Below are 20,960 nucleotides of genomic sequence, written 5' to 3'. Positions count from 1 at the left end.
TATTCTGACCTCCTCCACATCTGTGCTCTTTGAGAGTAACGAAATTTCTATTCTCTGTATGTCCTGTACATGTGGCAGAATTGACAAATAAAGTTGACTTGACTTGACTTTATTTTGTGGAGCAGACGTGTTCCACACAGAGAGGTTGAGAAAGACAGTGATATAATAAAGAGTGAGATAGACTGATGGAGTGTGATATTTGACATTTATCCGTGTTGCAACCAAAGTGGTGTGTGTGTGTGTGTGTGTGTGTGTGTGTGTGTGTGTGTGTGTGTGTGTGTGTGTGTGTGTGTGTGTCTGGAGACTGAAGGCCTGTGTAATCTGAGTGTACATGAAAGCTTTTGCTGGATGACACGTTTGACACATGACTAGGTGCTAACTAGGGTCAGGGGATCCATTTAGTACCACATCCATTGTTTTTACAAAACTAAAACAAAACATTTAAAAAGTTAGGAAACACGACAGAGTAACACAAAAAGGCAGAGCAATAAGCAAACTGCCACTTCATCATCTGACATGTACCACTCAAGGGAGATCTTTGCTACATGACGGAGGCTTTTTTTTTTAGCTTTCACAAGCAACGTGTTTGACATCACCTTGTAAGGCAAAACCATTTGATGCTTCTAACTAGTTAATCACAACTTCCCAAGTGCCTTTTTCCAGCAAATGACACCAACTTCTTTTTTCTCTTGAATTTAAACAAAGCTGTCTGGAGTGCCACAAAACTACAGTTCCTCTCATGGCTCCAAAAGTAGTCCTGCTGCATCATAATGCTAATCGCTGAACGTCTATCATGAAATTAATATAGCTGGAAGCTAATTCCCCTCCTTCGTCAGGTACTGTCTGTAAAGCTGCATCTCTCCTAATTCCAGTCACAGTACTGGATTTTGGTGCTTTTTGGAGCATCTTAATGTAATTCTCTGGTAGACGATGCAACCTGTTGTAAGGTACAGGGTTCATACGCCTTTTTCAGGGTCAAATTCAAGCACCCGTACGAACCCTGAAGGTACAGCGATAGGCAGCACGGATATAGGTCTGAAAAATGAAGCCAATCGTCTGATCAGGGAGGGGGCAAGACTTTCCCGATAAGTTGTTAGGCTAAGTCACTCATTCCAGGAAATAATGAATGAAATATTAAGTTAGAATGGCCACAATTAAACAAAACGGTTTTTCAGAAAGGAGCACATCTCATGTATGGTTTCAAAACAGCAAACTAGCAATGAAAAACAACAACAACAACAAAACCCCACTTAAGGCTTCACACTAGCTGACAGTAGCTGATAGCTTAGCATTGCACCTTCTGGTCTAAAATAGTGTTCTTTCACATCACATTCTTCATAATGCTAAGGTTAATCGTTCAAAAATCCACAGTGGCTTTTAAACACAGTCTATGATCCAAACCTAAGAGTACTGTCACGTGGCCTGCCTCATTCAGATTTACTGTAGATTCTTTCCAAATCTGATAATACACACTATCACCATGTCGAACCAATTCGGTTAATAAAAGGTCACGGTCTTCTTGGAAGTTAGGCAGCTTATTATTTATCAAACATCAGGGACAGAGAGATTTTAACCAAATCACGTGCAGCATCTTTAAATCAATTCACTTGACCTTTTAAGAGTTTGATAGTGTTATATTTAAAAGGGCAGTGCGTGTGCGTGCTTCACGGAAAGTGTGAGGTGGCAGGTGCTCTACCAGTCAAACTCATCAAAACAAGGTCAATCCCTCCTCTTTTTCTAGCCTGCAGCCAGCAGATGAACACACACACACAGTCATTTATTGGTGTATGGGATGTAGGAGGGTTCAAACCACAGTGGCCCACCTGAATAAACAGTGGCAGAAATGGTTAAGGATGAGCACACATGCGCAAACACACAACACAAATAACAAACGCACACATGGGCCAGAGCAACAGACAGTGGCAACAGTGAGCAATAAGAGCAAGAAAGGGATGGAAAGAAAGAAGGAAGGAAGCAAAGGGGTGAGGAGAAAATGAGGGGGGATTATGGGGTGAGGCGAGGTCAACAGCTGGTGACCTTCACTGTGGAAAAACAGATCAGTCTCAAACTGGTGGGAGAGGCTGAACCCCCCCCCCCCCCCGTTCCTCCTCCACCGCTCCAATCAAACTTTCCCCTCCCACAGCCAGAGCCCAGCTGCACCGTGTGAGAGACGGATAAAGCCTCGGCGCTCATCGTGTTTGAAGTCTGCACATACAATAGTAGCGATCATGAAAACTGATTATCATACGGCTAGTGACATTTCTGATAAAGAGGAGCTCGGTTCACCCGTGCTCCCTTTGATGTCCAGGAGTTCCTTATTCGCTTTGATTCCACTTAATTCCAAATTTCATTACCCTGCCCCATCGACCATCTGATTATCATGAGCCCGGCTCATTTTGACACGTCTTTTGATGTATGGAAAGTGCATTTGTTGGGGGGGATACACTAGCGTGCCCATTCTCCTGTTTCCAGTGCCATCTCTGAAGTCGATTGTTTGGCCCGTCTCTTTCCGTTTGAAGTCCACTGTCAGGACAAAGGGAGAATTATTTGAAAATTAGATCATCCAGTGGGCCATACATATTCTATCCCAAGCTGTGTTAAAGAGCCCCTCTGAAGCAGGCGATGAGCACAATAGGAAAGTTTGTGCTGCTCTGCTGTCGCTTTGACACTCTGATTTTAAAACATTTACTTGCTTCTGGTTTGCTTGTCATCCTGCTGTGGCTTTCTGGGAGCCTGCAGGACATCAGCAGGCTCGCCAACTGTATTGTGGAACTGTGGGTGCCTGGCATATGGCCTTTGGATGATTTAACAGAAAGTTTGACATGCTCAGATGACTTAATAGTAATTCATGTCTTTTATGTGATGATTGATGGACATCTAATCAAATTGAAAGTGACCACAAGTTTCGACCACCCCGCCATGCTTGTCTGTACCCGATCAAAAAGTGCAGCAAAAAACAGAGCTCGCAGACATGTACGGAAAGGATGAAAGCACCAAAGGGAGAGTGCTACAAGAGGCACCAAAACGGCCAAAAATTTGAGTCTGAGTCATTTCTCAATCAAACAAAACATTGAGAACAAAAGCAACTCACCTGCCCACTCGTCTCTTTTTAGCATTCCTATTATTTCCGTAGAAGCCAGGCTGATGTACTTGTTTTTCATTTAGTATATTGCACACCCACATGAATCAGTCAGCAGTTTCGTTCTTCACCTTCCAGTGAAGGTGAATAATGAATGTACAAAAAAAAAAAACCCACAAGTGTTCATTTTTGCAATTATTGTTCTTCATTTGGCAGAAATTTATAATGCCAAAAGTCCTAGGAGCTAGGGCTGGGCGATATGACCCAAAATTCATATCTCGATATTTTTTAGCTGGATGGCGATATACGGTATATATCTCGGTATTTTTTTAAAGCCATAAGGTAAGAACAAAAAGAGAGTTCTTAGTCAAAGCTGTGTCCCAGATGTCACACAGGCACTTATTAACATACAGCGTAGATGTACATGAAGAAATTACTCAAAAAATAAATTATCAGCATTTATTAAATAATAATTCTCCATAAATAAAAGAAAGCAATGTTGTTTTTGTGCATAACAAAAAGCTCACAATTGTGCAGTCAAAATGTAAACTAAAAGACGATGAGCATAATAACTAAGGCTACGTTCACACTGCAGGTCTTGATGCTCAATTCCGATTTTTTGATCAAATCCGATTTTTTTTACTGCTCGTTCACACTACAAATAAAATGCGACAGCAAACGTGCTCTAGTGTGAACGCTCAAAGCGGCCCGCATGCGCAAAAGAAGATGTCACACACAACGCGCTCTGTTTAGACCCAGAGCAACAGTATTGTTTGACTGATGGCCCTTAATATAAAGACTTCGGACTTCACGTTTCCCAATTTTTGCTTTAAGTTGTTTTGTTATTTACATAATAATGTAAATAACCTAATAATTATCCTTATTGCTGTTTAAGAGAGGAGCGGTGCTTCAAAGGATAGCTGCAGATTTCTGTCAGAATCTGCAGATTAAACAGTACAAATAAAATGTTTACGTTGTCTTCCCAACAGTTTCACTGACATCTACGCTGGATGGCCAGGAAGCGTTCGCGATGTCGTATCGGGTGCTTCTCCGGCGCTGATAATTGGCTTCAGTCTTGTGTCGGTGACGTAAAAGACGGATTTAATGCAACTTGACCGTTCAAACAGCAGTCGCTTTCTAAAACATCGGATATGTATCGGATTCAGTACCACATACGAAAGTGACCCAGATCGGATTTGAAAATATCGGATTTGCGCCGTTCACACTGTCATAGCATGATCAGATATGGGTCGCATAGGGCCAAAAAAATCGGATTTGATGCGCTTTCGCCTGCAGTGTGAACGTAGCCAAAGACAGACAGATTTCACAGTTCTACTGCGTGGCTGGCAGCCTTGAGTTTGAAATCCTCTTTGGCTACGTCCACACGTACACGGGTATTTTTGAAAACTGAGATTTTCCATTTTTGTTTTAAAAAATAATCCCGTCCACACGTAAACGCAAAAATGAAGGAAAACGCTGCTAGGAACATGCCAAAGCAACAGGTGGCGATATATTCCTAACCGTGTAGAAATGTTGGCCAATCAGAAGTCTAGAAGCCTCGGTGGGAGATAGTAAACAAAGATGGCGCATAGAAGCAGAACCGAGTCCTATGTGTGGAGGGACAGTGACTGTGTGTGTATGTGTAAGCATTTAAACACTGCAGAGAGTAAAATTAACAGTAACAGTCTCCCCCATTGTAGAAATTCATTTCACCGAAACAATAACATGGCGCACAGTCTGACATCAAAAAAGGCGCACACCTTTGACGCTGCGTTTTCTCCGTTTTCCTCGTCCACATGTAAATGCAAAAACTGAGTTTTCGAAAATATCCACCCTGGCAGGCGTTTTTAAAAATCTCGGTTTTCAGTGACCGAAAACGCTGTTTACATGTGGACGAAAGGTGCAAACGCATAGAAAAATCTCCGTTTTCAAAAATACCCGGGTACGTGTGGACATAGCCTTTGCAACCATGTCTCTTAACAGGTGCCATTTATGGCCCTTATACACACACAATACGGTAATATTACGTTGAAGCACAGTACGTGCACTCAGCGAGGCTCCAGACTACGGTAGCCGTAATGCTCCGACAATCCATCAAGCGGTGCAGCTCCATAGCTTACCAAAGTCGTACTAAAACATTTTTTGACAGATTGCTGAGCGCCGTGTACCACATAAAATTGGTTCGCGGTCATCAAGCACAACCAGAATTCATACATAAGGCGTACTATCGATTTTTGAGAAAATGAAAGGATTTTAGGTCGTTAGCGCGGTTAGCTCGCTAACACGTTGACGCCGTCCAGCCCCACGCACGGGGCGATCCGCGGTAACTCGTTAACGGAGATTTGCCGTGTTCATCTTGTCGTTGCCTGCAGGTGAAGCTATGGGGGAGGGAAGCTGTGTTCAGTGAAGGAGAGGCGAGGCCGAGTAACGTTGCGTAGAGACAAAAGTGGACGAAAGAGAGGCAAACTTGCGGCTCCATAAGTATAATTATAACGTAACATAGACTATATCGATATAAACGATATTGTCACATCTTATATCTCGTATGAAAATATATGGATATTTAAAAAAAAAAAAAAAAGATATATCGCCCAGCCCTACTAGGAGCTCACCATTTATTTCAGGTTCTGTGTCAAGACACCTTCTGGATAGATCCTTTTATTCATGACTGCATACCTTGTCTGCAACAAGTCATTCGATAGACTAGAAGACTCGGAGGGAGTCAGCCTGTCAGTCAGTAGCAACCACATATAAAATGCTCTTGGGCTTTTGGAGAGTTTACTGTTTGATGAGCGGCTGAAGACAGATTCTCTGTCCATTTGCTTCCCTGGGTGTTTGTATGTTTATGCAAGCCACTGTCTCACACAAACTTCTAGTCAGACTACATTCCGGACGATCTCCAACCAACAGCACGGGAACACCGCCCAGCAGCCCGAGCTGCTGTGTCTGCCAAGGTGCATGCGCGCGAACGCGCGCGAACACACACACACACACTGCAGAGGACTTAGTGGTTGGTGTGTTAAAGCACATTGGATTTACTTTTGGGAATGACACTGAACCCAAGATCACTTCTCACTTCCTTTTTCCTTTCTTTTCTGCACCCTTCCTGCTGCCTCATCCACTACTTCTCCTTTAACCATTCCTCTTTCGATATATGATGGTGTCATCCTGCTCTGATACTACGATCTATTACTACCTCCCTGATTTCTCATCCTTCCTCCCCTTCCCTACCCTCACCCATTTTACTGTAAGCTATGTGACTGACAGCTGCAGCTGCAAGTGCTTCGGTGGGCCTTCACTTCAGCTGCATGGCTTAGTAAAAATCTGACCCTCCCACCAGCCTCCACTCCCATCAGCACTACTGGCCTTTCCCCTAGCAACAGGCTGCAAGTCAGACCCAAAAAAAGACACCCCAATCATTTGCAGGGCCTGCAACTGGACACAGTTTGTGCAAGTAAAGGTGAACTTGCTCCAGTCTGTTTTATATCAGAGGCAGAGTGAACATGAGACTGTGCTAAAACTTAAAGATACAGACCAAAAAACCCCCCAAACAAACAAACAAACCATGACACACAATAACAGAAGGTCAAACTTCTGATACACGTCAACAGACATCTGTTAGAGTTGAATAATCAAACCACAGATGCTTCCCTTACCAACTGTCCACAGCTTACAGTAATATTCTGACCACATCAGTGCATCACGATAAATTCTGAGAAGCAGGCAGATGACACACAGGGAGAGGCGGACGTGTGACTCCCACAAAGATCCCCGCTGAATCTGATATGTCGATGACCAATGTAATAGGAACCAGCAGCTGTGTACTTTACTACCATGCAGCCCGCCTGGATGCCAGCAAAGTGTGAAAGAAAATACAGAGTGAAGCTAATGGTTCGCACTCGACGATGGCCGATTAACTTGCTCGTTTCAGGCTGAGCGAGTTGTGAGAATGTTTGTGGATACCGCAATAACCACAACGCTGCCATATCCATTCACAGGCCAGCATCACTACCCACATTTATTTGCCTTGTTGACCCCAATCGGAGGTGTCGGGAAGAAGTGCACTGCAGCTACATTTATATTTGCACAGTGAATTATGTAGTTCAGCTCGTTTTGTTGGTTCCATTACTGTTACTGTATACATATTTATAATTTTTTAATTAACTAAAACACAAGCAATTTAGGACAATAATGGCATATTTTTCCTTGCTGTTATCGAACCCCTTTTGGCAAGCCCCGCCCCCGTACCCTGAGCTGAGGGGCTAGGCGCTGCATTCGTCACATGCTCTGCACATGTGTGGAGCATGTGCAGAGAGGCCACCGCTGCTCAGCACTCACGAGGAGAAACATCCTCAGAATATTGATTATTTCTATTTGTTAACAAACGTTCAGGGAAACTGCTGCACTTTGTGGCCATGTGACTAATCACTACCTTTGTTGAAGTTTATACCGGTTTTTTAAAAACCTTTGTCTCTTGCATTATGAGTTGCTTTAGGTAACATCCTGAGAAAACAAGGTGTCAGAACTCTTTTATTTCCTTCAATTACTTTGCATTGCATTAACTTTATCTTATTATGAACAACATTAAAAATAAAAAGATCACATATTTCTGTGGGCTTGCCTCATCACTGCTTTCGCCATCTTTTAGCAGCATGAATAAAGTTACTGAATTACCCCCACTTCATCAATTTCCTTCCATTGCAAAAAAAAAAAAAAAAAAAAAAGACACTGCTGAGCCCACGTTTGTGACAAACACAAGTGCACCCACGCCCTTTCCAAATACGGCTGTAAATATGCAGCAAGATGCCAGCCCCCCCCCCCCCGCCGCCACAATTTCACAACTGGGAGCAACGACTTAGAACTATATACGAGCTGACACTCCAAACAGCCAGCACCACTCACTGCAGACAAGCCCACATGGAAAGGTAAAAGGACTGGTCGCTCACTCCATCACATGCTAATCCGTGAAGACAGAAATTCGTACTGACACCAGCTAATTTAAATGCAGTCGAGTCACATTTGTGGCTACCTTCACATGAATTCAACATTACTTATGAGATGCAAAGGCCTATTCTTTCTCAACATATGTCAACAGACTATTTAAAAGCACGCCAGTGAGGCAACTGACCTAAGAATACAGTAACAGAAGCCCTCTGCAGACATGGGATACATAGGCATGGCTGGCTTCATCAATCTGTTAAAATTACTAAAAGAGCAATATTTGCTGTGCCCTTTCAGACGTGAGTGTGACCGCACTCTCTAACGTTTAACTCTCTTTGTTGTTGTCACTGTTTGTGAGTCTGGGCATGTGTGTGTGTTGCAGCTGTGAACACACAGGGGCACCTCACACACAGGCTACAAGGGAAAGGTCTCTCTTTTGGATACAGATCTTCTGGTGCCATGTTAATCAGTAAGTGTAGTAATACTCACAGGTAGAGGGACACAATCTTGGATGCAGCCTGTCCTAAATCTGGTATGGAGGTCAGCTCATTGTGGTCTAGCCGACTGAAAGTTACAAACACAGAGAGAAGAGGGTTAGAGAAGCAAACCGCTGATAAAGGAGCACCCTTGAAAATTGACTATATACAGGCAGACAGATAGATAGATAGATAGATAGATAGATAGATAGATAGATAGATAGATAGATAGATAGATAGATAGATAGATAGATAGATAGATAGATAGATAGATAGATAGATAGATAGATGTGTGTGCACAGATATCTACACATATTTAGATATGGTTGTTATAACTCATTTCAGTCAAAGCACGTATAAATCAACATATAGGACTTTTCACGTCTGCTGCACAGCAAGTGGCAAGTCATCCTTTTAAAAACTGAAAATAACATGGGAGTAAAACAGATGTCCGGGAGCGTATGACTGGCCCGCTGGCCTGCCAAAGATGTCACCAGTGTGTGTATCACCAGTACGTTCCTGTATCTGTGTGTGTGTGTGCCTTGTGTACTGGCGCTGAGTGACACAAAACCAAGCCCTCTCCTCACCATATAAAATATTTACAAGGCCAGTGTTGGCCACAGTATCAGGTGGTGGGGGAAAGGGCTTAATATAGAAAACCACCACTTAATTCTCAATTGGACTTAGTTCAAGGGAACACATATGAGAATGCTGCTCGGAAGCGGCGCGGCAAAGATGGGAGTTAGCCAGAATGAAGTAACTGATTTTTTATTTTTTTATTTAAAAAAAAAAAAAAAAAAACAGGTGACACTTCAGGTGACAATCCAACAGGGCCAAACACATTTACTGAAAAGGGTTTAGGAGATTTTAAGGAGACTGTCAGCAGAAACCATGAGTGCTCTGCGGGTGACTACTTACAGCTCTCTCAAGTTGGGAAGGTTGGCAAAGGCTTCAGGACTGATGGAAGTCAGTTTGTTGTAGCCAAGATTTCTGAAAACAAACAAAAAGTTGCTCATTACAAGACAGGAAACAACAATTATTTGAAATACCTGCAGGGCAATGGTGTTTCACATCTTTTATTGCTTTTGTCCTTGGCATTTTTCAGCACTTTAAATAAGGATCCTAATCAATAGCAGCAATTATGTTTCCCATTTGACAAACATCCTCATCTGTCTGCATTAAGTATGCCTGAAAACACTGCAGTACATAAATTTACGCCAGCCTTCAAGGAGGGCCCGAATCGATACCATCGATACAGAGCGTCTCTCTCCTGGCTCACTTTCCAAACATTACCCACAGGCCATTCATCTGCAGCAGTCAATCTGCACTTTCAGCTAACGGTGTATTTAATAGCTGGCACTTGACTTGTACAGAAGCTTATTAGTGAGCGATTTGTCCAGTGACACAGCCTTACTGCGGTTAAGAGTGCAGGTAAAAAAAAAAACACAGCTAACACACCTTTGCTTTTTCACCGAGATTCCCACGCCGTATGAATCGAGTTTATCTCGCGTAGACAAGTGCTATCTGTGTCACACACTTGCCTCCTGCCTAGCTGGCATGTCGCCTGCCTGTTGGCAGAGCAGGCCGCAGTGAGAGCGCTGTTTGTGTTTGCGTGGTGGGGCTAGGCTAGGCGAGACAAAGGGAGCCCACAGCTCCGAGCCGCCTGCCTCCCGCCCCTCCATCCCTCTGTCCAGACGTGAGAGACGGCCCAGGAATGTTTCACAGGCCTGCCGAGAGATGGCTACTTGTTCCCAGAGTCTGGGGACACTTTTACCTGATGTAACGCATTCCTCATTCTGCTCTTGTCCCACAGTGGGCTTTTACCACAGTGGCCTTAAAAGCCCACAGACTGGACAGCGACATATATTTTTTTAAAAGATAAATTTGAAGCTAAACAAACACAAAAAACCTGCCATTTTCATACTTCATGCTCACAACACTTTCTCTTAAACAATTTATGCCCATCAGTCTCAATAGCCATCTCACTTGACAGATTTCCCTTTCTTGTCTTCTGTGCTCAATTGCAGATAATGACAGTCTTTTTCCCCATTTCTTTCTCTCAAAGTGTGTGTGTGAGACGAGATAATAGCAGAGCGTGTGTCTGCCCTCGGGGCTGACAGAGAGGTGTGTATGCATGTCTATGTCATGATCATTTACTGGGGCACCTCCCATTCAGGCCTAGATCGCTAAATTATTGTTCCCTGCAACGGGAGGAAATTACCTTGTTATGACGAAGCCAAAAAAACAACACACACACAGAGTCCCCATTGATCACCTTTGCCTAGAGGCAGGTATAATGAGCCAAAGATACACCCAACACCGACAGCATGAGAGGCAGTGCCGTCATCTGGACAAGCTATCAGTAGTTTCTAATCAACCTGCATTTGGCACAAAATAGCAGAAGAAATTTCAGCAGTCCATGCTGCATAACAAGCAAGTAAAAGATTTATCCAAAAACGCCACAACCATGGAGCTTTGTGAATTTCTAACTTTCATATTTAATATTGAATTAAGCAGAGAAAATTGACTGCAGATATGATACTCAAGGTTTAAAATAAGGAGAAGGATAAAGCAGGATGAAGGAACAAAGTCGAGGTTGGGGGGTAAACCTGTCGGGTTGGTGCCAAAGGCCACAGCAGCAAACAGAACTGGCCCTTTATGTGTGTATATGCAAGCACGCCTGTGCCTTTTTTTCCTCAGTCACCTATGGTATTTACACAACTCCGTCTTTTCCTTCCCACTTCATTGAGACAAATCTGTTTTCTTGCCTATCAGATGAGATAAGTTTCACAGTATTTTAACACCTACTGTAAAGGAGGCGATGGTGATGATAAGGGCTGGGTTCTCTCCCTCTCCAACCCCCATCGCCACCACACACACACTCCCTCATATGGCAGGAAAGAAGGAGGGAATGTGACTCCAGCTTTAAGCATTGTTAATGCTTTCCAGAAAGTGACCTTGCACTCATGCAGTTTCTGAAAGAATTTGCTGCATCGGGTAAGAAAAATACAAGTCTTTGAGTTTTCGACTGCTCCGCGAGTGGAGAGATGCAGACGCCAACACTAACAGAAACAAACATGCTCAGAAGAAGAAGAAAAAAAAAAGAACTATCCAAATATCCTCTCAAATGCTAAACTGGGTTTAGCGTTCCAGAAAGCTCTGCAAGTTTATGCTGTATAGTTCAACCAGCTGGAAAACGAAGTGTAGCTGTGTTTTATTAAACATGGCAAACACTACTGCAATTTACCTTTAAAAAAATTGAGAGTGGTTCAAACACTGCATTCCATTGTGTGGTACAACTACTTCATAATGGGCAGGACTGTTTGACATTAGTCAGCAGGATCACACTCAAAAGCACTCTCAGCCAGGTAGTTAGCCAAAAAAAGTGTGGGAAAATCTAAACGTTGAATCAAATGCTAATTTTCGCAATGACTTCAATCTGTTCTGATTAATGTGCTGATGCCAGTAAAGCATTTTGGATAATCAAAAAGGGGCACAATTAACATTCATCACACAGTCTACCAATGTTTTCCCTCAGATTTTGAGTCCTTTGGTGTGCGTGGGCGAGTTTATGTGGAGGAACAGCTTTTTCAATTATTAAATATTATTTTATCCTCCAAATAAATAACTGAACAATACAATCTGCTGCCTCTTTAGTTACTCGGATGTACTTTCACTCTGCCGTCTCTAGTGCATTGCACCTAAAAATTTTAGTTTTTGCTCACAACAACCCCACCAAGTCAACTTGGCCCAGTACCAGTACCCTAAAACACTTAAAGATGGAACATATCAAAGGTTCTTTATGAAACAGCAACAGACATACTTCAATTGACAATATCCTAAGCTGGTCGCCTTAACAACTAGTTGGAAGGTTTGACTCAATCCGAGTATACCTGGGAAGGAACGCTTCAAAAGCAAGCATGATAAACTCATGAAAGGCCTGCTTCATAGAGCAGGTGTCTTAGAAAGAAAAATGGAGCCTAGCGCCTGCAGAAGACCATCACTTCTGGACTGTGTAGCCGATGTGACACATAAAACTCATTAAAAAGCTTTAAAAAATTGCTTCGTTATGGGTACTGTGGGAGTAGAGGAAGCCTGTGAGTAGTGGAGTGATGTCATAGCGTATGACACTACACTTGTAAGTCAGCGCATAGCCTGTGTGTGGGAGAGGAGATGTGAGGAGGGAGGAAAAGTGCAGGGACTTAGACATACAGAGATACATCATCATTATCTTTTCCCATTTCTATCGTAGATAAATGCAGTGTGAACTTTGCTCGCTCAAAGTGTGAAGTGATGTCAGGGATGAGCCTTCTGTAGCCCAGTTGTGAGACAAAAGCTCTTTAATGTGGTCGACTTCATGGCATCGTAAAACTGGTCAAATAATAACCTGCGTGTCAGAGAGCCAGACACACAGACACACAAACACACATACACACACCGACGCTGCTCTTCCTGTCATTAAAGGCCAGTTTATAGCCCGGCAACTGCAGTGAGAGTGTACACAAAGCTAACACCAGCTCCCGGCCACCATTTTACACACAAGTCATACAGCGAATGAGAAGTGGGGCCGGTATCTTATCAGTTTCGACAAGGTTAAAAGCATAAACTGGCCGACAAGCGTTACTATAAAAGTGATAAATCTGACTCGTTAAAATCGGAGCAAAGAAACACAGTAAATACCAGATCCTTGGAAGGGGGGGCAAGGAGAACTTAGGTGCAAGATCAGAGAGATGTAGTGCTGATGGGCTCAGCATATTTTACCATTTGCATTACAGATACTCACTGCCCCCACACACATAACTCAAAGAGGCTGCTCCTGCCTTTGAAATCAGCCCGACAGGGAGCGTGACTCTGAAGTTTTCCGATGCAGGCACATCTTGGGGCCATGTGCAGCCCCGTTGTGAGTGTTGCCGCTTTGGGGTTATAGCAGGAGATGAAGCAGCGCACTCCAAACAAACCAGGACGAGGTTGGGGAAAGTTTCTGCAGCAGCCCGAGGCGCTGCTTAAACCCACGGCTGGGCCCACAGACCCGAGACTGGGCACTCCATATGAGAAGCACAAACCCGTTGATGCCGTCTGCACAGCAGGCAAACCAAGGGTTTAATGCAGGAGCATGCTCCTGCCGTCTAGTGTGATAACAGTGTAATGTTTTACAAATGGCGCCATGCTAGATCATTCCGAGTACAGGGAAATGAGTGTCCCAAATTAATCTCGAAGAATAACATAAACACTGTATTGTTGTACTCCTGTCTAGTAGTCTGGCCTAATGCTCTTAACTTCAAAGTGAAGAAAAAGACAGACAGTTTTTCATTCGTTAATTTCCTTCCCCAGTGATGTTTATTTTATTAGCAGAACAATAATTACCCATGGTAATAATGATTACACATGAATATGTGGTTGTTTTGGGATTTAAGTTGATGCTGTTTTCTACAGTATCAGAAAGTACAAAGGCCAAAAAAAAAATCTGGCCCAAGTTAGCACTCCAATCTCCCCTTGTGTCTCGAAGGGCTGTCTGTTTTCTGGGGTGAAGCTGCTTCACTTGCGCAGTACCTCTCACTCTTTCCAAGTCACACTTTTTTTTTCTCCCCCAAACATCTTCTCCAGATTCCCAAACTCTTACCAGATGTACAGAATTCACAGATGATTCACTGATCAAGCCCACTTTGTAGATACTGACTTCAGGGTAGAGGGAAAAGAGGAAAAAAAAGAGAAAAAAGAAAAACTTGGCGCCCTAAAGTGTCTTCACAAAAGAGCCATCTATTCTGCTGACTGAATTCCTGTCGAATGAGTTGTGGCAGCAGCTGTTTGATTGTCATTAGAGCCAGCGTGAGGCTATGAGCTCATTCCATATCTCCATATTAATGTCAGACTTTATCTGCTCTTATTAGAGTAGAGGATCAAGCTTTAGCCGTTTCTTCCTAATTTGTTCACAGCTAATGCGTTACATGAATCATCTCAGCCGGTTAAAAAAAAACAAGACTTCTATTTAATCTTCCATCTAAGAACCACCAATACTTCTACTAACCTGAAAATCTAATGGCCTGATGTGGGAGGAAAAGTGACGTGGGCCTGATAAAGATCACCTCCAATGATAATATCATCCTAAAGCCTTCTAAACACACAAGTTAGGTCTACAAAATATCTACCAGACATGAAAGTCGCAAGGCCAGAAAAACTATGACAATAAACAAACTTGGTATAATCACCAATACCACAAGATTACAAGGCTGCGTAGCGAGAAATGCCCTAGAAACCACAAAGGGCTCAGCCCTGCTGAGTGCTGTTGCTGTATCTCTGCCCCAGCTGCTCAAATGTTGATGTGTTTAAGCAAGAGACGAAACATTTCTGCACTGTGGTGTTTATACATCAGTCAGTCCCAACATAAAATCCAAAATCCCTGACAGTATAAATGGCCATGATGGAAAAAGTAAACCCAGGGCAAGCATAGTACTAGTGGTTAAACCTATTTTGTGTGTCTATTAATAGCTTAGATGAAGCAAAACACTACCTGAAAATAAAAGTGTTATTTCTGCATATATGTGGCAGTCAAGCAAACGGCTGTGTAACATGCAATTTCCTTTGGGTTTCCACTGTGTGTTACAACATGTGTGACAGTGGTTGAGGTTTCTGACCACTGAGAGGACTTTCACCAACTAGTGGAGCTGAGATTCAGTAAGCAGAAGCAGACTGTGGCATTAACAAGACACTTCCGCTTAATGCATCCCTCTCCACGAACTCCTACTCCCACAGGCCAGGTGATCCAGAGTTACACCCCCCCCAGTAACCAGTCTGCAATCGACCATCTGGGCTCTCCATCCCGAAACCACCAACACAAACCTATTTCCTGAGGTAGAAGCCAAAAACCAGCTGTTGGGGGTAGCGTTTACCAATAAGGCTTTAAGTGAGGTTGAAGGCTACACTTTGGGGATGACTTGCAGCAGAGAGTTTGGCCAGCACATGTAAAAACTTGGGAAACCACTAGCAAAATGCCACATTACACAGGGGGTCATTTGAGAGCAGGTGAGTGATTCAAGGGCTCAGTATTCAAGTGAAAAATATATATGTAGAAAAGATGGAACTTTCCATAACAACAAATAGCAAAAAGAAAAGACGGAGAGACGCTGGCAAACAGACACCCTCCATCTGCTTTATCTCTATCCCAGCACGCAATCGCAGCCAAAATCTGTAATGCTCATGCTTTTATTTACTTGCAAAATCCCATTATGCCAGTGGCACAGTGGGCAAAAATGCTTTTAATACACATTACTGTGGCTGCAAATAAGATAAGACACCACTCCTGAGAGGGAATATGTGACTTTGTGAGAGTAAACTTGCTTTATATGTTGTTAGGCTATTCATCAATCAGAAACAATAGGCAAACATCTGAGAGTGGTGGACAGTTTGTTAAATGTTACAAGCACTGATGTAAAACAGGAAAGGACAAGTGCAACGAAGAAGTTCATAACCACAGAGGTTTCAAAGAGGCTGGATGTCCAGGCTGTTAGGCATTCACTCATGAATCTCATGTGCTTAAAGGGGGGGGGGGGCAATAAAGCATTCTAGTGTGATCAATAGTGATCAATATTACTGCGATACAGTAATCAATGATCTAAAATAGCAAAAAGTAGCTAATACGCTTCTTTTTAAGGGTACATTTCCACACCTGGTCAATCACCCATTTTTCCCTTAAAAGTTTGAGTCTTATTTGTCTCTGTTCTTTCTGTGGCCCAGGCAGGATGTGCTAACATCTTTTGTTTCCCTGAATGCACCATCAAGGCCACTTTCTCACAAGATCCTGAGGAGAGATTATTTTGACAACTGGAAAGCATTACTGTTTTCTCTCCACCAAGGGATGTGGACTCTGTGGACTTGGGGCTGCTAGTAATGGATGAACTGCAGTATAACACCGGTCCACTGGCCACTTGTCTTGACTGGCCAAAAAGCTCATCGGCTTTTCCAGATCCATTCTAATAAACTACACTCTTCATCCATTTTCCCTGACTCTGTAACACAGGGAACAACTGCAAGAGCTGCTTTGGTTGTGGCTTTAACCTGACATTATACAGTTCTATTAACACAAAGTGTAAAAGAAAAATGTTGCTGCAATCATTTGCTGCCTAAAAGCTTTGAAATTCTCCAACATCTTGGTGAAGGTATGATAACTCTCTCCAAGAGCAGCTTCCTCGAGTGCGCTGCTGTGTCATAAGAGCCATGGTTCATTACTGTAATCCCAATTTAAGCGCCTGTGTGAGGATAACTGCAGCAGCTAAATGACAGCGCTATCGTTCTTCACCCACACAAAAGGGTGGGAAATGTTCATTTATTTGCTGCTTGAACCATGTTCATTTTACAGACAGCAGAGCAGAGGGTTGAAGGGTTAAAAGCTTCCGACTGTAGCATGCACGCTGTATGTTTGACTAACGGAGGGTGCTTGTTGTTGTGGATTAACAGCCTCTACTCGTTTACCTCAGGTGATGATGAAATTTTTCCTTTATGGGAAGCCTCTGCACTGCGCACTTGAGTGAGAGAAGAAAACTGGTGTGGGTGCCTTGTGTTTATTGACAACCACCAATGCTGCCTTTTCTTGCACCACCACTGCCGCTCCCTCCCCAGGGGGAAATCATAACAATGAACTGATTCCACACTGATTACTTGGCTAAGATGCCTGAAGGTGGAGATAGACAAGCACACTTTGTTTGAAACCAGGGACTGTGCACACTGACTCTTTCAGCTCTTTTGACAGGCTAAAACTATTATTGTTGCACTGTACCACAGCCCCTGCTCTATCTTGTCTTTTTCAACAATACCAAAGTTTCCCTTTCAGCTGTGCACATCATGCACCACACACGAGACAAGCTCTAGTGCACAGAAATAAAAAAATAACCTTCCAAACTGCTGCATACCCTAAAATAAAATAAATTGTTTTCACATAAGTGTACAGAGTTAGCACAGGGTTCACTATGATGGGATCACATTGGGCCACAGGTGAAATTGTCCGTACTTGCCTCTTTGGGTTTACGGTAATCATCCACTAATCTGGCTCATTTACGGACCCCAGAGGCAAAGAGCTGGTTCCCTTTGAGTTAGCCGCCAGCACAATGTGACTATCTCAAGTGGTGTGGAAATATGCAACCTAGGTGTTTTAAAAGATAATTCAAAGCCATAAAGCCATTCCCTTTGAAAACAACAAAGATTGCGGGTCCTTAAATCTCTGCCTGATAAGGTTTGGACGAGATAACAGAAGCCGACTTGGAGCGGCACAGGGCTTGCGCGGGGAACCCTGTCTTCACACAAACCAAAAGGTCCAGTGCAGCAGTTTCAGATGGGACATTTGTCCCACAATACATGATCATTGTCCAAGAGGACAGGGCAGTACTGTGAGTCTGCGTGCATGCATGATAAACAGCATCTGCACTTGAGAATGGCTAAGAGGTGCTTCAGGGCAACGGGGCTACTCAGGCACAAGTGCCATTATTCGTGTTTTCTGAGGACTTTTTAAAGCCATTGCATTCCTGACTACATGGGGCAAGAAAAACTGCCTCAAACAGGAACCTGGGAGCCAGAACAGTCCTAAGGCCTTTATCTAAATTCCCAGGAATACACACACACACACACACACACACACACACACACACACACACACACACACAAACACTAAAAAATCTCAAAAGTTTAAGGATTTGTAAAAGTCACTGGAAACAGTGGGTGCAATATACTCCAGTGAGAAACAACATGTCAACAGGGAGGACAGAGAGCAGTGTTGTCTGTAAGTAAACTATCTAATTCAGTCTGGTAAGTGCTTAAGTTCCCCATACATTGGGGGATGTTTTATAAAAATGTGCCAAATTAGCTCATTTCCTAAATGATCTGGCAGACAGAGTTTCATTTGTTGTCAGCTTTACTTCCAGGAGCCGGTGACTTTCCCAAGAAATTGAATTTATGAAGTGAATCTAGCGAGACAGAAAGGGGAATCAGGATGATACCTGTCATAAGTCTCACTGAGTAATGACGGTTAATTTGTTATGACATGTTTGGGTCTATTTGTTTGCTCAGGCTGCAGGGACTGTTTGCTCACTCTAACACTGGAAACATGAATACACCTTCAGATAGATGCAACCGAAGGCACATGTGCCAGGCACAGAAAGATAAATCTTTTTTTTAAGCATGAAGATAAACCAGAGCCTGGAACATTCAATCACATCTCTAAAAGTAAGTGCGTTATAAAATACAGAATGACTTGAAGTTAACGATAATTCACAAAGCAAAGCCTTTGACACCCTTTTAAGTGCAGACAACTTGGAATACACGTTTGCGCACGTGGCTCTTCTCGCGATAACAAAAACACCTGTTAACCTACTTACTTTGAATAAAACTCCCCAAGTCTGACTATTTAAGCAAAAAAAAAAAAAAAAAAAAAAAAAACATCAGCAGGGAATGCCCGAACTACACAAAAAGTCTTTCAACACAGCATCTGGCCAAGTGTCAAACTCACAGATGCTTTTATTTGTTTGGGGGGTACAATGTTGTGAAAGATTATGCGACTTTAATTTACGAACAGCATGAAAAACAAAAAAGCTCAAGTGGAGTTACAACATGATGTTCAGGGTCTACCTGCGTAAAGTTTTAATGTTCCGTCACTTTCTAGAGGCGCGGGGGGCCTCCGGAGTACTTTGACGGGGTAACTAACTGAAAACAAAACGCGCGGGGCAGGGGGGCAGTTTTGTTTGCTTACATACAGTTAGAAAGGAGGCACGGGCATAGCTTCTATGACAGCTGCCCGTCACTCCCCCCTCTGTTTTAGTTCATAAGCAAAACTATGCAACTCTAAGCAGAACCACAAAAATCTTTGACGGGATTCCTGGGGAGAAGCCCCGTACCAACAGGGGTCCTCTGCTTCAAAGCCGTGCTGTCGGCGTGTTTAAGCAAATAAAGCCCTAACACTCTATGCTGCTGTCCACGTTTTTACACTGTTATCCCGTTATGGGCTGGTCAATAAATAGGTTAGAGCAACTAAGCGCTTTACTTACAAGGAAACAGTCCGAACTGGAAGGTCCAAAGGCGTCGCCGTCAGCTCCAGATTACTACAGTCCACTGAGTCGCCACTGCAGGTACAGTTCTGGGCACATGGTGTGTCTGAACTCAATCCGTAACTTTGAAAGAATTCGACCGACAAAATTAAATAAAAAATACACCGAGACAGATATCCAAATCGTCCCAGGAAGGCCGCCATTTTGTATCCAGTTTTAATAGCGCGGCTGCTGAGCTCTCTCCCGGTGCCCACAACCTGGTGTCTTTAATGTGGCTACGAAAAAAAACGAAAGCTCGTTATAACGCATTAATTGTCCTCTTGTACTAAAGATGCTAGCACGGACAACTTTGGGGCAGCCAAATGTTTTCCGTCCCAGAAACATTCATCTCTGACACAAGTCCCCCACTTCCAACTTTCTCCTCTAGCGTCCGAGGCGGGCTAAAAAAAAATAATGAAAGGTAAATCACGGACTAGCAGCGAAACTCTGCTACAGCGAACTCCTTTAACTCTCCAAACTTTGTGCATAAAAGGCTAAATGTAGTTTGTCAGTAGTGATATTGCTTTTGCCGACCTCTGAAAACATGCAACAGTCAGACGTTAAAGGACACTGCGCCTGTACACCTCTCAAAGTAACAGTTGATCAGCGGAGTAGCACAAAAAAGTAAACACTAAGCAAAAGAAAACTGCCAGACGAAACCAGAAATTTGAATATGTAGGAAATAATTTCGGGCTCGCAGGAACAGTGGTGAAAACTCCAGCGCTGGTCTCTCAAGCCGAACGTTGCATGTCGTCCATACCGCGGCGGTCGAATACATCCAACTTTAAACCCCCCGCACGCCCGGTGTTCTCCACCAGCTGCTTATCAGGTACAGTCTGTGGTCACAAAATCTCGACGATGCGATTAATAGCTAAATTGAGTACCCCCTCCTCCTCCTTCTGAGCGTTCAGTACCACCATGAGTTTTTCCCCCTTACCCAGTTACTTTTCCTTTTTTTTCCTACGGGACCTTTCGGTAATCCCATGTTGGAAACACAACAGCAATTCAATGGTCCTCCCCCGGTTCGCTTGTGATTGGCTGGTGAGAGTTGACGGCCGGGTTACAGCCTAACCTCATTGGTCGTTGCGGGTTCTCACTGCCTCGCGAAGTTGGAGAGCCCTTGAGCAGTTGTCACTCAGCGGTTTCTGGCCCCGCCCATGTTTCCCACCCCGGGGTGTGAAACCGCACCACCTCCTCTCACTCTCACTGCTTCTTAAAGAGACAATCACCCAGATCAAGCTCTGTAATCGCATTATAACAAGCCGTAATAACATAATTGGTTTGAAAGCCCGATTTAAGTATTTGTTAGTAAGGCTGACATCAAGATTTACATACAGAAGAAAGAGCGGGAAAGCTGATTATAAGCAATTGGCTGTATTCCCCTCAGCCACGCGCATT

The 20,960-nt window shown here is 43.4% G+C and overlaps 1 protein-coding gene across 2 annotated transcripts in view; it reads right to left on the bottom strand.

Moving 5' to 3' along the window:
* The window catches only part of lrig1 (leucine-rich repeats and immunoglobulin-like domains 1), a 36,550-nt gene extending 15,919 nt beyond the window's left edge, over positions 1–20,631 (bottom strand). The window contains exons 1-3 of one of the 2 annotated variants that reach the window (XM_014408027.3): positions 19,524–20,631; positions 9,415–9,486; positions 8,510–8,584 (exon numbers count right to left, since the gene is read on the bottom strand). In XM_014408027.3, coding sequence (XP_014263513.1) covers positions 8,510–8,584; positions 9,415–9,486; positions 19,524–19,726 — 350 coding nt within the window. In that variant the 5' untranslated portion in view covers positions 19,727–20,631. The remainder of the gene's footprint in view (positions 1–8,509; positions 8,585–9,414; positions 9,487–19,523) is intronic. The other variant, XM_014408026.3, reaches the window with a different exon arrangement.
* Between the last annotated feature and the right edge of the window lie 329 nt (positions 20,632–20,960).

Source organism: Maylandia zebra, linkage group LG5, assembly GCF_041146795.1.
Source record: "Maylandia zebra isolate NMK-2024a linkage group LG5, Mzebra_GT3a, whole genome shotgun sequence".
Classification (NCBI taxonomy): domain Eukaryota; kingdom Metazoa; phylum Chordata; class Actinopteri; order Cichliformes; family Cichlidae; genus Maylandia; species Maylandia zebra.
Note: the sequence above shows the minus strand (reverse complement) of the source record. Positions and strands in the feature narration are given on the sequence as shown.